Raw genomic sequence first — 12,666 nt, forward strand, 5'->3', positions numbered from 1 at the left:
TTATAAAGAAACGTTACCTTTTTATACTTATGTAAGCGATTGTTTTAAATACAAATCTTGTTTAGAAATAGGTATTTTAAAATTGTTTGAAGCTTTTACTTGCAGTTTACTTGAGTTGAGTCAAATATTCATGTCAGATTTCGTTCCAACTGTTTCTATGACTAAATGCAGTTAAGTAGGATTTTTTAGTTTTGATAATTAACATTAATACAAAAAATTAATTTGAATTTTAATAAAAAAACAATCCCAACTCATGTATACCATAGTATGAGTAGGTATATCTATACCTAGATACTATATTATTTGTGATACTAAATTTAACTTCCTTTTCTTTTCCATTGGAGAGTGGCATAGACGATTGTTATTTATTGGATTATTTTATAATCTGACAAACCCCAAATTTTCCAGTAAACATCAATTTAAAATATAAATAAAAATTTTATTTTGTTACATTGTTATATAATTAATAATTATTCAGTTGAGCTGACATCATAAACTGCAGTAGAATTGTACTTCTCTAAACTACTGTTATAAAAACCAAAAATATTTGCATTCTGTATGTATATTTTAATGCTTCCACACAAAATGTACTGGACCGATTTAAATAATTCGTTCATTATTAGAAAGCTGCACTTCACTGAGTGATTAAGGCTATATTTGGTTTTGATTTTATCGCGTAGCAATCCGTGCCGTGACGAGCGGCTCGCAAACAATAATTTTAACTATGCTCAAAGTTATTATAATTAACATGTAACAGCATTTGACAATAACAAGAACAGAGAATTCAAAAGGGTAAAATTAAACTGAAGATTTAACACGTTATTAGGAACTTTCAAAGTTTGATACGGGTCGCAATAATATTCTGTATCTCTAACAATGTCTCGATATACAACAGATAGGATTTCTCAAAGGGAAAAATGGAGAAGTGTTATACTCACACCGTCGCTTTCAACTGGATTTAAATTGTTCATTTTGCAAAATGATACTGAATCACGAGGAAAGTAAGCCTATAATATTATCGTGACTTTTCCTTTCCCATTTTTAACTGAGAAGACTTTCAAGATTAGTATTCTACGTCAATTATTAGTAACACTGATTACTAAAATTATAAAAGTTTAGTTTGAGTATATTATAAAGTTTACAATAGATTAAAAAATCAACTGTTAATTTAACACCTGATCTAAAATAAAATAATAATTTTCGGTCTTGCCAAAAAATACTCTCGCAACCTTGAACCATACTGAAAATATCGATGACTTTCATCGCATTTCTTGAAGTCATAATTGTCTATTAATATCAATACTGCATTATATCTCGAAGGTCGCGCATTGTGCGTACAATCAATTAGTGTGCTAATAAGAAGTTACGTGTGAAAGGTCGTAAGGAGTCCATTGATTAAACAATGGTATCGAGACGATGGGCTAACAAAGAAATATGATTGGAAGTGTGCGGCGCCCACTCGCATAGCTTACGATTTGGGTCATGTGTATGCTGACGGTATTAGTGTATCTTGGACGTTCTGCTTGAAAATAGATTTATTGTTTACTAATACGGTGCAAGACATCCCCACTAATAGTATTATAGATACTAAAGCAACTCTGTCTCTGTCTTCACGCCTAAATTACTAAACTGAACTGAATTTTTGTACAGAGATAGTTTGAGATCTGAAAAAGACAGGATAATTTTATCGTGAATATACCACGGAAACGCGATCTATGAAAAACCTCGTGCTAATTATTTTTGTCCTTTGATTACGTGGGTGAAACAGCGGGCGGAAGGCTAGTATTGTTTATACGACATCACCAGATGTATAAAGGAAGAAAGTAAAGGTTATTTTTCAAACGAGATAAGATTTATTAGCTTTAAGCTAACCGGCAATTATGTTTAAATAGTTACGACTCTCTTATTAATTAAACCACTTTTTCAGTTGCGTGGTACTGCTACGAACTTTTTTTTTTTTTAATGTTATAAGTGACTTTTTATATTCTTAAGTACTACTTAATATTTATTTAGGTTTATTATGAAACAACAATTTTGTTACCAAATATTTTCCCTTTAAACATTCCAAGTCACTCTAATTGAAAGGTGCGATGTTCTAGATTAATGGACCCTTTCGAGCCTAAATTATAGAGGTTTACTGTTTATCTTGACAAGAAATAAATGTATATTTCAGTTACCACCTGTAAATACATTTTATGGATGTATTAAATATAAAATGACTACTGATAATACTGCCTAATATTGTTCATAGTGGTTTAGGAAGTTTTCAACCGATTTCAAAAAAGGGAGGATGTTATTTGAATGTATTTTTGGCTTTGTTACCTCAGAACTTTCGGCTTGGTGAAATGATTTTCATGATTATTTTTTTCGAAAGCTGGTCCCTACCATGTAGTCTAACTTTAGTTAAATATATAATAGTTATTATAGAATAACTGTCAGAAGCAGTTTGAGGGCGGTTTTTATTTCTTGTAAAAAATTGTTAATTTACCATCAGGTGAGAAATTTTATCCCATTGCTATAAAACAATTACATACTCTGCCAGTTTTCAAAATTATGATATTGTAAAACATTTAAGTAACAATATACAGTATTCATATTGTAACTATGTAGTAAATATGACATCAGCGTTCACTTGCGGTTCTGTGAATCCTTCAAATGGCAATAAACGAGTTATTTCCGAGATACATTGTTACAATTTTTTTGTTGCTTTTGCTTTAACTATCTATATATAATATATATTTTATACTGCTTCTATTTTTTTACGAGATCAGAAAGGATGTATTTTAATAATTATTTAATTGTCAGGGAATATCTCTGCTTACTTTTACTCTTATCCCATCCACTATCATTATGTTTTTAATGTAAGATTTACATTTAATATACCTTGTTTTCTAACTTTGTGCTACTACGGAGAGACTTTCCCTTTTGTTTCAATTAAAAAATTAGTTATAGTTATCACTAACGCTATCAGTAATGTGTGCTGATTATTAAAAAAATAAGCTAACTAATGTATGTCTTATTTTGCCCTTTATTGGAGAAATCACTGCTTAAATACTTAGGAACAATTGTATAATTATGTTATACAATTATTTGACAAGATTTAATAGATGCATACCTTGTGAAATATAATAAAAATACGTTTAATTGTAATATGCTAGATATTTCAATAAAAATAGCTGATCACAAGCCTGTGCTACGTCTAGGAGTTACGTAATATATTCGTCGCGTCACTAGTCTAGGCTGTAGAGATCTCAATTGTGGTTAGTAAGATTGGGTTTACGACGCATAAACTAACTTCCAATACAAGTGATCACTCCAACGCTTATTACACATAAAGCTGTGCAAATGAGTTGGGGTGAGGACGACGTAATTTGGGATCGCGTGTCCCGTTTACTACTTATTCTTTTAGAATATGATGTCATCGCCATCGGATGAACTATAAAGTATATACTTAACAATCTGACAACAAGGTGTAGGTGTTGTAGGATTCGGTAACCTCTCCAATAAAACAAATTGTAGTTTTCATTTTTAGGGTTTATATAAACAGGAGAAATTCATGTCTGCTTGTAATTTTGCAACAATCTTTTGACATTGATATTTAAGTTTATGATTCTATCTACTTTATCATTTAAATTAAATTATAAAGATTAATTTAAAATAAAATATTGTTATTCAGAATCGTATTACAGTATCATCGGCTTACCATATAATCGTAGTACAATAAATATAAGCTCTTTATTGCTGGACTAGACTTTTTTTCGCTTGTATTATTTATATAATGCCAGTGTTGATCACGAATCTTCAATAACATTCACTTGAAAGAAAGAGCTAAAACAAAATACATGTCCATTACAGCAAAAAAGGCACTTAGTCCAAAAAGTCTTATTCTTATATATAGTGTTTTTTTCCATACGGTGTTCATTTTAATACATTTAATGTCTAAAGGAGCTAAAATCTCCGATGAAAAACGATAAATTTCATGCGATATGCTCGGATAAAATGAAATATAAACTTTAACGCTAAGAAAGTTTTCGAAGCACGAGATGCATTTTGGTATATTGTTTTCATAGTTATAACAAGAATATATGGTTAGTATCGTCAATCGATCGATTCGTACTGACTCTCAATAAATTATCAGAATTACCTATGACTGATTGAGACTTGCCGTAATCTATTCTAACGGATTCACACATTATTCTTTACATATAAAATTAACCTATTCTTACTGTTTCACACATCGTTTCTCTACGTATCATCATCATCAGCCCATACACGTTCCCACTGCTGGGATACAGGCCTCCTATGAGGGTTCAGGCCATAATCCACCACGCTGGCCAAGTGTGGGTTGGCATATGTCACATGTCGCAGAACTTTTGATTCTTGGACATGTCGGTTTCCTCACGATGTTTTCCTTCACCGTTTTAAGTAGTGGTGATGTTATCTCTACGTATACATAATTATTTTTATACTTATCTAATATGAACTGCTAACTGCTCTTTATTGATAAGATAATCGTCTAATTTTAGTAAAACCTATACATTTTACTCATTTATTTAAAAGACTATAATTGAAGCCAGAAGTATGTTTGTGTATCTAGAGCATATTAGAAGTTTTTGGCATTATATAATAAAGCATCATTTCATAACATATGCAATAATAGGTTAGTTTTAATACTAATGAATATTTTTTCAATAACCGAACCCGTAAGAGAATCGATACTTTTACAATAAAATGTCAAGAAAAGGTCAAGTATATTAATCGCATTATCTCGTTTATTATTAGCTTTGGGTCAATGATGTGTACATCAACAAAAATCTAGAGCATACAAATATGTAAGCATTGTTGTAATTTTGTTAAATTTCAACATCGAAGTTAAAATATTATTTTTCTTTTAAAATACAACAAAAGAAGAATGTACAAATATATAAGACTAGCTGCGCCCCGCGATTTCACCCGCGCAAGTCCGTATCCCGTAGGAATATCGAGATAAAATGTTGCCTATATGTTATTCCAGTTGTCCAGTCTACGTACCAAATTTCATTGCAATCGGTTCAGCAGTTTTTGCGTGAAAGATCAACAAATCATTACAAACTTTCGCATTTATCAGATTATCACATGTTCCTTTCTCGTATTGTGGAAAGGAGTAAAAGACCGACAAGAAGAGATCTTATACATCTCTTTTAGTAACTGATTTTTTTTTGGTAGCCAGTGAAATTCACCTCCTGATAATTTGAATTTTTATTGATATAGTACAGTGATCGTATCTAAGACATACTGTAACTATTACGTTATAACCACTGCAGCAAGCAGGTCTAAAAGTAATTTAAACTTCATTATATAAATGATTCTCATAAACAGATCAGCAGTCATATAATTACAATTCAAAGAAGAAAGTTCATCATTCGCGCCACCGTATAAACCAAGATATTTGACCTTTGACACACAGATAACTTAATTTATTATACAACGTATTTAAATGTATATAACATTGCAGATAGGTTTTTCTGTTTATTTGCGGTGAATTGTTGAAATAGGATACAGTGCAAAATGCTTACGATATTTTCATTTCTTTTGTTTGTTTTGGTGAGTGGATTTCGTATTGTTTTCGCTATAGCAGTGTGTAATGCTTTTATCTTGTCACCTTATCTAGCTACATTTGATAATTTTCACAAGTGGACAAAATTTCATTTTTCCCTATTTATGTGGCACTTATAAATAAGTTCATCAGAAAAAATCTCAATTACTCCACTTATCGAATGTATGCGTATCATCTGAAAATCATTCAAATAGTTACTATAAATACACCAGTAAATATGTATGTATCCATCATATAACTTTAAATATTGCAATGGATTTAAAATCATCCTTAAAAATTCAATAAATTATTTGATCTCAAATCCTGAACAATGATATCAATTCATTGCACAAAAATACTTACCTAATATAATACTATATGTATGAGACAAACGATTTTATTGCGCTTGAAATGTTTAATCAGATCATTGTTTACATTTTCTGTATTCAAATTAATTATATGTCATATCTACGTGCGGGTCGGGTCATGCTGACTTTCAATATAGGTGAAATGAGTTGAAATAATTAATATGGCAGTTATTGTCTGTTGATTTTTGGCTTGATTAATTGTTATAAATAACTAGCTTTCTGCATGCGGCTTCGCCCGTCTATAGCTTAACATTCACCTTCCTCGCGACCTCGCTATGCATTGGTGCAAAATGAAATTCGGTGCAATAGTTCTTGAGTTTTTCGCGAACAGACACACGGACTTAATTGTTTTATAGTAAGTAGTAATTGGAAACATCGACAGATAATAAAAAATACTAACTGAGTACTAAGTTCAGTGTAGTTAGATCGTTAATATTTTACTAAAACGACCTGAGTTTAATTCCTTGTAGAGATTAAATTAGTTTTTTAAAAAAGATCAGAAAATAGCCAACCACTGTAACACATGATAATAATAATAAAACACACACGGGCACTTTTTTCATCTTTATTTCATATGTGAATGTATGCATCATGGAACAAGTTGTATACTACTATAACCACTTCTTTAATTGACTAACGTTTTTTTGCAATAATCCCATATATATTTTTGTACTGTCATTCAGATATTCTTAATAAATATGTTACATTGGTATTTATTTTATTACAGGTTTCCAAAGCGGAATTACTAACGGAAGAGCGAAATCGTGAAACTGTTCTTGTAAGTTATAATAATATTATTTTATCACACAGTCGTTTAGATTCTATATCTCCGAAATCTTCATAGACATTTCTTGTATAAATACTTATGAAACTTGAACTTGTATTTTTGAAACTTGTTTTTTTGAAATTTTTTTTTGAATCATCATGTTTTCAATAGTAACCTTTCAAATAAATCAATCGATTATATGTATCAGTTCGCTGCAGGCGTGTACCATGTGTATAGAAAGAAAAGACAATTATTTCAATGGCTTACCACACAGAAAAAAACCATAAAATAAATTGTTCATCCATTTAAAGTAACATTTTCTACATACCGCATTTATATTGCTAATATATTTGTAAGAAAGCAAACCAATATGTAGTTTTTAGATTGCCTTATGAAGAGATAATTTTTATACTTTTAATATTCAATCACGGACTGAATAGCCATTTAGTTGCATTGCATTTAAAAATGATTCTGTAATCGTTTTTATGAAAATTCCAAGGATACATTATATAAGAAGTAGTCTTAGTATTATATCTGCTGTTTATATTGCACCCCCAAGATATTTTATAATAGAGATACTCAGGTTTGGCAGACTTTACTGTTCCAATTCTTTGTTGGCAAGTTACGTTGCAATTGCTGTCGCAAAAATAGAAATCGAAAGACCTTTTTGAAGCGAACCTTGCGACCAATGTACTGTGCGAACCTTAACATGGTTGCTTTTAAAATTGATTATCACAATTGAAAAATGTTTGTTGATAATAAACCTGCTTGTGTAAATTGCTGTATCCGTCGTATAATAACAATACATTCCACAGACTTCACACCATAAATCGTCTGTAAAAGACCCAATAGCCAATGACTATTACTATTTAATTTTTAGATGAAATAATTGTACATTATTTTGATTGTATTACATACAAAATGATTGTAGTTATGTGTGAAAGGATAAAAAGCATAATATTCGCAACCATACAAACTGATCGATAATATAGTATTAGAATACTGCGTCATGGCCTAGTTTCAGTTGAGATTTTTGGCTGTTATCCATGTTTGGGGTTAATTTATTTCGATACATTGTTTTATTCCAGAAACCAATATCAGCATGTTGCGATATACCTGAGTTAGGCGACGCCAAGCCGCTAGCAGAATGTTCGAAACTCGATGGACCAGTAAGTTTTCTTAGCCCTTAGTACACATAATATTATGATACTTCTATAAAGTAAATAAAACTTTATTTTAAAACAATCACAGGTTTCGTCCAGATTATAACGGGGTAAAATAATACGTCAATGCAAATTAATACTGCGATTAAATATCCCTCCTAATATCATGATAGTGAAATTAACATTGTCTGTATGTATGTCTCTACTTCTCGCCTAAATCACTGAACTGATTTGGTGAAATTTGGTACAAATATAAGAAGATAAAAGAATACCAGACAGTAGTTTATCGAAACACCTACAGAAACGAGAATTATGGGGGTAAAACCCAGAGACACATATATTCTATGCCTACGCGGGCAAATCTCATATGCAAATATACAAAAAAGTGTAAACAATAGCCATTTTTTCACAGTGCAACGAAATACAATGTGCTTTCGAGAAGTCTGGTTTCCTAGTCGACAAAAAAAAATTAAACAAGGAAGCCTACAAGAAACATCTATTAAAGTGGTTAGAATCCCATGAAGGATGGCAGGTCGCTGTAGAGAAAGCCATTGCTGACTGTGTGGAGAGGGATATACGGCAATACCTAGACTATCCTTGTAAAGCATATGATGTGTTCACATGCACCGGAATTGCTATGTTAAAGGTATGTTTAAGGCACATAAAAATAAATCCCTGCTTATTCGACAGCGATATTTTCTATCCTTAATTGCAAAAACTTAATATCAATTATACTTTTTCCTATATACCTTATTAGGTTTATAATCAAAATCGCTTTAATATATTCTATATTCCGAGTTTTTAAATAAATTTTTGTTTCAGAAATGTCCGAAAGAATTTTGGAAGTGTTAAGAAGGAACAGAGCTTTTAATATTTTTAATTTAATTATTATTGAAGCTGAGCAATAAAAGTATATTCCATAGCAATATCTTTGTAGTTTCCTCTTACCTATAGTTTATAAAACAAATATATGTATAGTCTAGCAAATGATTCGTTGCATTAGTCTTTTTTTATTACATGTCACCCCGGGTAAATATTGATAAAAATTTACAATCGTAATATTAATTACAAGTGCATTATAAGCAAACGATTATTCGCTGAAGGTGAAAGTAAAAAACCTATGCACATAGTTCATTGTCCTAAAATGTAATTGACAATAAGTAATTTTATCGCAACTTCCTTGAAGGCCTTTGCGACACTCGACACTGATTCAAACACCATGACGGAGTGTTCGTCTCTCTTTGAATAGTAAAAATGTTTCTTAAATCATGCATGTCATATTTCAATTAACAATTAAACAAATATTAAATACTAGCGATTCCGCGGTTTTGCCCGTGAGGTATACATAGCACTTACGAACATATCAGACGGTAAATTAATTTTAAGTTAGTCCAGTGGTTTCGGAGATTAGCGCGTTTAAACAAACAAAACTCTTCAACTTTATGTCATGTGTTTAAAATTGCCTCTGTAAGCGTTTGTTGTGTTTATATGTTTCAGAGTTATTTTAATATTGTTGATAAGGTTGACGACTAGTCAACAACGATAATGATTAAGGAAAAACTACTTGGAAATTAGATGTAAAAGTGGTTGTTTTACTCTCACATATAACGAAAATAAAAGAGTTTTAACGATTTACATATATATCAGTCCGTATGTACGTATATGTCAGGATTAAAAAATATTTTAACGAGAATAACATTGAATCAATGTACAATGTAACAAATAATTGTTCTTATTCACACGTGTTAGCTCGGATGTAAAGAGTTAAACATGTCATTTTAAAAACATAATCACAATAAAATATGGACACGCCATTACGGCTGTTTTTCTCGATTTATGATGTAATCGTTATGATATTTTATATTAGGTTAAAACGATGATATAATAATACATACTCTTCCATCACCAACTACAATAAATTTGTTTAATATTACGATCCAAAAGCCAAGCGCTTTTGAATTAATTCACTAAGTCTAATTGTAATAATTGTTTACGTCTTTTTCAACTTCAATTTTCGTGTCGAAAACTCATTTAAATGAATAATATACAACAATTATTTTACCGATTTACCATAGCTAATTTATATGGGCTCAAATACACAGTGTATGACATATGATGTTGTATGCAAAAGTCGATTCCTGAGACTTTTTATTGGATAGGTGATCGGAGTGCTCTCAACTGTAGTTACTTTATTACACTATTTTATAAAACTTAACTGACGTTTAATAATAATTATTGATATAATAGCCAACACAGAAAAGGATGGGTAGCTTCGTTGCCTTTTAATAAACTATGAATATAAATATTATGATAGTAAACTAGAGGTGATATGATCTAAATACAATCATCAAATATTGTATCTTATTATTTAAATTTCTATAATCAGTTGCTTATCATAATTATTTAAAATAAATCAAAATAAATTTTTCATTTATTGTATTTTATTTGTTTACTAAAATATAAATTGAAGTAATTTCAAACATAAAGTTAATTAATCAATTTAAAAGTTTCTTACTACGTCCAGTAATTTGTCATCATGTTTTTTTTAGGTGCAAAGATAAAAGTGATGTTACGACAAAGACGAAGCTTAAAATGTGGAGATTATTAATATAAACATGTGTGACAAAACGTTTTCATTACATCATTCATCGGACCGCAAAGTTCATTAAAAGTTAAGTAGTTTTTAGGTGCTCATCATTATTTGTTACCATTGTAGTTTTGGTGAGTTTATACCATTAACAATATCAACAAGGGTTTTTTCGCCTTTAATATAATCCTTTATTGAGAAAGGTTTAAAATCGTTCAGTAATATAGGAGAATATAAATTATTTCGGCTCAAATAATTTATACTACTTCATACTACTTGCCATTGTTTATCAAAAAGTTGTATCTGGTGCTGTTTTATAAGGTCAGTTTATCTATGCCCGTGCATACCTGGAGGTATATTGTTTTTCCTTCTCCTGGACTAACTAGAAATAGGCACTATAATTCGCTTTGCTTTAGATTTAATTAGGAACATAAAATACTTATATACATTGATATTTAATTAAGTAAACTATTACGTGTACAAAAATACAATAACACAAAACTGTCATAAAGTTAAGCGAGTTGCTGGTTATGATTTGAACAAAAAAGTTATTCATACTTTAAAATACGTTTTATACGTTTATACGTTTCAAATAATCTATGACAATGCCTTGGTGGTTTCCCGTGTCGCACAATAGTCAGGGTCATCATTGCATGGTATAAAGCTGTGCAAAACCAAACGCTAACGCATATCATCAAATACCTTTGACAGGTACAAGAATGTGGACATTCAATTGTTTTTTCGTTTTTCTGACAATACTACAGGTAAGCGCAAAAGTGATATTTTTTATCTGCTAGCATGCCGTTTTAATATAACCTAAATATTTTAAATGTATGTTTAAATAGTCATTTCAATATAAACGAAGATATCAATACTAATTTATTTCATTGGCCGAAAATTTCCTTCATTTTTCAAATATTTAATGTTAATTATAAAATTGTAGGGGGTGTTTTTACAAGGAATGCGGCCACCACCCTGCGGTCCGCCTCCTCAAGTAAGTTTTCTTTACTCGTTATTATAAAAGACACATAATTTTTTTTACAAGTTTTTGTTTCAAGTTCTACTTTATGTCTAAAGATAATAAATATTAGTAGAGTCTTTCGTAAAAATAATATCAACAAAAATCTTTTTCAATATTTATTATAAAACTAGTGGAAAGTGAAAAGAGAGATTAAGAAATATTAAATTATTATTCCCTCTTTTTTTATTTTCCGAATTTTGTAAAAACTGCAAATCCCATAGAACTCGAAACTATTTGCTTCAAAATTGAAAGTAAGAACTATATCTGCATCTGAGTATGCTGCAGAGCGTTAGAATTTTATGAACTACCTACTTGTGTACGGATAAACAAAAAATTTTATACGAAAATTTCAAATTTATTCAGTATCATCTCATTCCGGACCCAATCCGTAAGGTAGCGTTGAATATCGTCATTTAAGGAAAAATTAACAGATGAGCGAGTATGTACAAAATTTTGTACAAAATTTTAAAATATAATGCCATTATATTAATGAACGATATATAACCACGCAATAAATTAAATCAAACCAAAAAATGGAGTTTCAGAAGGAGGACTGACTTTCTTACACTGAATCCCGTGATAACTGATCAACCTGAGGACAGTTTCAAAAATCCAGCAGACCACATCTTTCATAGACTTTCAACTGTTTTTATTTATTGTTTAGATCTTTCATTTGATTAAAACTATTACCTAATAAGCTTACCCAATTCAGAGTTTATTATTTCATCATAACAAGAAATTTTACCTACGCAAAATTCTTCGTTTTCTTATTTTTGCGAGAAATTATGAAATGACTTTGACAAGTAGCGAAATCAGAGGAATAATAATAACACGCAGAATAATCATGATGTTTCTTTACAGGACAAACCATTCGAGTGCTGTAAAATACCACAACTGTTTAATGAAGAGGATCGAAAAGAATGTGGTGTTGATATAGCCGAGAGTAGAGAGCAAGCATCTAGACCTGATGTAAATACTTCCTTAGTGTTCCGATGGATGTCGCTGTTATAAAATAGCATTTTGTCCAGTGCTGGATATTATATAAAGAAGCCGTTAAAATTATAAAATAATGACAATCATAGTACTAAATCGTATTGAACTTTTTTTTAAATATTATCGGCTCTGGTAAATTTAGATTTACATTAATAGCGAAACAAATTAAATAAATATTAAAAAAAAAAAAAAA

At 30.3% G+C, this 12,666-nt stretch overlaps 2 protein-coding genes across 2 annotated transcripts in view; both read left to right on the forward strand.

Moving 5' to 3' along the window:
* The first annotated feature begins 5,516 nt into the window (after positions 1 to 5,516).
* LOC119833885 lies at positions 5,517 to 8,847 on the forward strand. The gene is made up of 5 exons (XM_038358102.1): positions 5,517 to 5,583; positions 6,671 to 6,721; positions 7,798 to 7,878; positions 8,285 to 8,518; positions 8,695 to 8,847. Exons 1-5 carry the CDS (start codon positions 5,548 to 5,550, stop codon positions 8,722 to 8,724), a joined length of 432 nt encoding a protein of 143 aa, XP_038214030.1. The 5' UTR covers positions 5,517 to 5,547; the 3' UTR covers positions 8,725 to 8,847.
* A 2,252-nt stretch (positions 8,848 to 11,099) lies between these two features.
* Positions 11,100 to 12,666, forward strand: part of LOC119834009 — a 3,682-nt gene continuing 2,115 nt past the window's right edge. The window contains exons 1-3 of the mRNA XM_038358282.1: positions 11,100 to 11,223; positions 11,403 to 11,453; positions 12,342 to 12,449. Coding sequence (XP_038214210.1) covers positions 11,179 to 11,223; positions 11,403 to 11,453; positions 12,342 to 12,449 — 204 coding nt within the window. The 5' untranslated portion in view covers positions 11,100 to 11,178. The remainder of the gene's footprint in view (positions 11,224 to 11,402; positions 11,454 to 12,341; positions 12,450 to 12,666) is intronic.

The sequence above is a fragment of the Zerene cesonia genome, chromosome 18 (genome assembly GCF_012273895.1).
Source record: "Zerene cesonia ecotype Mississippi chromosome 18, Zerene_cesonia_1.1, whole genome shotgun sequence".
In the NCBI taxonomy this organism is placed as follows: domain Eukaryota; kingdom Metazoa; phylum Arthropoda; class Insecta; order Lepidoptera; family Pieridae; genus Zerene; species Zerene cesonia.

Bases quoted from the DNA above. Each gene is read 5' to 3' on its own strand.
- LOC119833885 (XM_038358102.1), top strand. From the start codon at position 5,548: ATGCTTACGATATTTTCATTTCTTTTGTTTGTTTTG. The intron at 5,584-6,670 runs GTGAGTGGATTT...ATTTTATTACAG, and splicing joins CATTTCTTTTGTTTGTTTTG to GTTTCCAAAGCGGAATTACT. The intron at 6,722-7,797 runs GTAAGTTATAAT...GTTTTATTCCAG, and splicing joins GAAATCGTGAAACTGTTCTT to AAACCAATATCAGCATGTTG.